Source organism: Cebus imitator, unplaced genomic scaffold (assembly GCF_001604975.1).
Source record: "Cebus imitator isolate Cc_AM_T3 unplaced genomic scaffold, Cebus_imitator-1.0 Scaffold232, whole genome shotgun sequence".
NCBI lineage: Eukaryota > Metazoa > Chordata > Mammalia > Primates > Cebidae > Cebus > Cebus imitator.
In genome coordinates, this window is record NW_016107547.1 from 2,367,529 (window position 1) to 2,372,777 (window position 5,249).

At 40.3% G+C, this 5,249-nt stretch overlaps 1 protein-coding gene across 6 annotated transcripts in view; it reads left to right on the plus strand.

Annotated features, from left to right (window-relative positions):
* LOC108281831 (X-linked inhibitor of apoptosis) overlaps positions 1-5,249 on the plus strand; it is a 42,042-nt gene that overhangs the window by 21,008 nt on the left and 15,785 nt on the right. For all 6 annotated transcript variants that reach the window (XM_017497536.2, XM_017497535.2, XM_037727494.1 and 3 more), the window contains 3 exons: positions 524-623; positions 2,642-2,720; positions 4,098-4,140. In XM_017497536.2, coding sequence (XP_017353025.1) covers positions 524-623; positions 2,642-2,720; positions 4,098-4,140 — 222 coding nt within the window. The remainder of the gene's footprint in view (positions 1-523; positions 624-2,641; positions 2,721-4,097; positions 4,141-5,249) is intronic.

Genomic DNA, 5,249 nt, shown 5'->3' on the forward strand with positions numbered 1-5,249 from the left:
AGACGGGGTTTCACCATGTTGGTCAGGCTGGTCTTGAACTCCCGACCTCAGGTGATCCACCCGCCTTGGCCTCCAAAATGCTTGGATTACAGACGTGAGCCACCATACCCAGTCACAATCTTAATTTTTAACGTAAAACTTGGGTAGTTTTATTTTTGTTCTGTAAAAATACCTCAGATTGAATCAGTGGATTTAGTATTTCTTCCTCAAATGATAAAGATCATATGTGTTACTTAGATGTGAATTTGAATGTCTTGTTTTAAGCTGTGAGATTTTCATGTTTTTTAGATGTGCTTAATTTTTTTTTTTTTTCTTTTTTCAAAGATGGGGTTTCTCCATGATGGCCAGGCTGGTCTTGAACTCCTGACCCCAGGTGATCCACCCACCTCGGCCTCCCAAAGTGCTAGGATTACAGGCGTGAGCCACCGCGCCTGGCGATGTGCTTAATTTTTAGGTGTTAACTGAATATTTTTGTGTAAGCTTCTAATTGCACAAATACATATATTCTTGTGTGTTTTCTTAGGTGACGGTGATAAAGTAAAGTGCTTTCACTGTGGAGGAGGGCTAACTGATTGGAAGCCCAGTGAAGACCCTTGGGAACAACATGCTAAATGGTATCCAGGGTAAGATACTCAGTTATTCATTCATTCACAGGCAAGTTGGATAGCATGCAGTGGGAGACTTGAATTACTTTTTACCTCAACGATTTCTACCTTCACTATGGCTTGAAATTCATGCCAGATTTATAAAAATGGGGAGAAAACCCACCTAAGCCTTCTCTGATGCCAAAACATCCACTGCTTATGTATCATATCTATGACATTCAAATTATCCCATTTATTTTTTATTTTATTTATTTTTTGAGACAGTCTCACTCTGTTGCCCAGGCTGGAGTGCAGCAGCACAGTCTAGGTTCACTGCAACTTCTGCTTGCCGGGTTTAAGCAACTCTTTTGCCTCAGCCTCCCAAGTAGCTGGGATTACAGGCACCCACCACCACACCCAGCTAATTTTTGTATTTTTAGTAGAGACAGGGTTTCACCATATTGGCCAGACTGGTCTCGAGCTCCTGACCTCAGGTAATTGGCCCGCCTCAGCCTCACAAAGTGCTGGGATTACAGGTGTTAGCCACTGCACCTGGCCAGATTATCCCATTTCTTTTTTTAGTTTTTATCTTTGAGACGAAGTTTTACTCGTCGCCCAGGCTGGAGTGCAGTGGCACGATCTTGGTTCACTGCAACCTCCGCCCCTTGTGCCTCAGCCACCCTAGTAGCTGGGATTACAGGTACCTGCCACCATGCCCAGCTAATTTTTGTATTTTTAGTGGAGACAGGGTTTCACCATGTTGGTCAGACTGGTCTTGAACTCCTTACCTCAGGTGATCGTCCTGCCCTAGCCTCCCAAAGTGCTGGGATTACAGGCATGAGCCACCACACTTGGCCTCTAGGTTATTCCATTTCTAAATACAAATTAGGCAATGTGCACTCTTTTGTTGTTGGAAGTAGGCTCTTTTATGATTGGCATGAGAGCCCATGTTGCCAAGGAGATTCCTTAAGAAGCCATCATACCCCTAGGAAATATAAATGTATCTCATTATCTCTATGACACACAACTGTTCACATTTTAAAATCTCTGGGTAGGGTGTGGTGACTCACTCCTGTAATCCCAGCACTTTGGGAGGCTGAGGTAGGTGGATTGCTGGAGCTCAAGAGTTCGAGATTAACCTGGGCAACATAGTGAGACCCTGTCTCTACAAGAAATACAAAAAAATGTAGCCAGGCATGGTGGCATACACCTTTAGCCCCAGTTACTTGTGAAGCTGAGGTGAGAGGATTGCTTGAGCTGGAGGCAGAGGTTGCTTGAGCTGAGATGACACCACTGCGCTCAGTGCCACTGCACTCCAGCCTGGGCAAGAAAGTGAGACCCCATCTCAAAAAAAAAAAAACAAAAAAACAATATTTCGGAACAATCATTTGAAAAGAAATCTTAGCCTTAAATAGCCTAAAGAATTCCCTTTTAATAGGCAATTGATTAATTCTCTAACTAAAACCTGTTAAGAAGATTGTCTGGGTGCAGTGGCTCATGCCTATAATCCTAGCACTTTGGGAGGCTGAGGTGGGCAGATCACTTGAGGCGAGGAGTTCGAGACCAGCCTGACCAACATGGTAAAATTCTGTCTCTAAAAATACAAAATACTAAAAATACAAAAATTAGCCAGGCATGGTGGTGCATGCCTATAATCTCAGCTACTGGGGAGGCTGAGGCAGGAAAATCGCTTGAACCCAGGTGGTGGAAGTTGCAGTGAGTCAAGATTGCGCCATTGCACTCCAGCCTGGGTGACAGACCGAGACTCTGTCTCAAAAAAAAAGCCAAGGTGCTAATTTAATAACTTGTTCTAGAAAGATCACAAGTTGATATTTTTTCCTCTACTAACATTAGCAGAGGTAACATAACAAAGGGAATTTGTTTAACCTTAAAATGACAGTCAGATAGGGAACTGGGTAACATTTTACTTTGTGGCTCCTTAGAAGTATTGAAAAACAAGTTAATGGCATTAATAGAATTAATATGATGGAGATTATATCTTTGCTTATACTTCACTAATTTATCAGCTACTAAAGTTTATCCTTTTAATTGTTTAGGTGTAAATATCTGTTGGAACAAAAGGGACAAGAATATGTAAACAATATTCATTTAACCCATTCATTTGAGGAGTGTCTGGTAAGTCTCATTATATAATTTATATTTTCAAATATTATATCATTTGTTTTATAGTTATTTCTTCATGTAAAATTCACAGTATAGTATAAATCAATTTATGTGTACATTACATGAAAACAAAAATTTTAATTTAAAAACAAAATAATAATAAATGTATGATGGGCTTTAAAGGTGAGAGCTAGCCAGGCACAATGTTTCACGCCTGTAATTACAACATTTTGAGAGGCCAAGGAGAGAGGATCACTTGAGCCCAGGAGTTTGAGATCAGCCTAGGCAACATAGTAAGACACTGTCTCTACAAAAAATTTAAAAAACCAATTAGCCAGACATGCGGTACATGCCTGTATATAGTCCAGCTACTTGGGAGGCTGAGGCGGGAGGATTGCTTGACCCCAGAAGGTCAGAGGATGCAGTGAGCCATGTTCACTCCACTGTACTCCAGCCTGAGTGAGAAAGCGAGACCTATCTCTTAAAAAGAGAGAGAGAGAGAGAGAGAGAGAGGCTAAAAAGTGTTTTCTTATTCTTTACCTGAAGTAAATTTGTGAAAAGGGAATCAGGATAAACTGATTTAAGTATTAACGTAGGCAAAAATGGGCTTGAAGAACTAGAATACTAAAAGTCCCTTCGCCTTCTGAAATTAGGTATTTGTATAATATGCTTTGTACTCATAAGTAGTTTTAAACTTTTTACAGACAATATTTAAAATCTCAAAAATGTATCTGAATTGATAGGATGGGCTGAGCGTGGTAGTTCATGCCTGTAATCCCTGCACTTTGGGAGGCCAAGGCAGATGGATCACCTGAGGTCAGGAGTTCGAGATGAGCCTGGCCATTGTGATGAAACCCAGCCTCTACTAAAAATACAAAAAATTAGCCAGGTGTGGTGGTGGGCACCTGTAATCTCAGCTATTTGGCAGGCTGAGGCAGGAGAATCACTTGAACCCAGGAGGTGGAGGTTGCAGTGAGCCAAGATCGTGCCACTGCACTCCAGCCTGGGCAACAAGAATGAAACTCTGTCTCAAAAATTAAAAAAATAAAAAAATAAAAAAATTGATATCATAAACTGGGGTGGCCAAGACACTAGTAATAGGTAGAAAGAACGCTGGACTAAAATGGGAGAATAGAGTTGCCCGAATGGCTCTACCTTAAAGTCATTCATTTTCCCTGGGCCTCAGCTTCTTGTTTGTAAAATGAAGGATTGGATTAGATAATCTTATAACTTCCTTCTAGCTCCATCAGGCTATGTCTCTTGTGAATATTCATATATTGAATTGAAATAAAGCCAATTTATTTTAAATTTATGATTAACTTTTCAAATTGAAATGATTGCCTCTACCAAAAATAATTCTAACTTTTACAATTCATATTTCTGTTATAGGTAAGAACTACTGAGAAAACACCATCACTAACTAGAAGAATTGGTAAATATGCTTGTTAAATTAAATATCCCTTTAATTTAACTTCCAATTTATTATAGTTATTATTTATGGGGTGGAAAGATAGGCATGTTCTTTCAAGGTCATCATAATATATTTATTTGAGATGAGATTACTATAATTTAAAAATTTAGATGGTGAACAGTGGGTCATGCCTGTAATCCCAGCACTTTGGGAGGCCAAGGCAGGCAGATCACTTGAGCTCAGGAGTTTGAGACCAGACTGGGCAACATGGCAAAACCCCATCCCTAAAAAAAAAATATACACACACACACACACACACACACACACACACACACACACACCCCATATATATATATAAAACAAAAATTTTATTAAAAAGAATTTAATGAAGTACTTTTAAATTTCAGTCATAGGCCGGGCACGCTGGCTCACGCCTGTAATCCCAACACTTTGGGAAGCGGAGGCGGGCAGATCACCTGAGGTCAGGAGTTCAAGATCAGCCTGGCCAACGTGGTGAAACCCCGTCTCTACTAAAAATACAAAAATTAGCTGGGCATGATGGTGTGCACCTGTAATCCCAGCTACTTGGGAGACTGAGGCAGGATAATCTCTTGAACCTGGGCAGCGGAGGTTGCAGTGAGCCGAGATCATGCCTGTGCACTCCAGCCTGGCAATAGAGTGAGACTCCATCTCAAAAAGAAAAAAGAAAAAAAATTTCAGTCAGACGTGTCTGTATTAAGAATGTTAGTAGGCCATCAGATAGTTTTTCCAAGTTCAGGAGGAACACTCATAGGCTGTCTCATTACCATTTCTGCTAAAATCACGAGAAAGGGTGAAATGTATTTTTGTCCCTGGGGTTCCTTAAGTAAGCCAGAATTATGAATTCAATGTTATACTAGTGTGCCATTACCATGATAAGCCCTAATCCACCTTCTTCTTTACCCCATACTCTCATTGTACCTTCCCCAGCTTCTTCACAGACGTGTAAGGTTTGTTTTGTTTACCTCCTGTTACCTCATGGAGAAGTAAAGCTTTTAAAATTCAGAAAGTGGGCAGAGAAAGATAATAATTGAGCAAGGAAGACCGTTGTTATCTCCACTTTTCTATTTTCTTTCTTTTTTTTTTTTTTT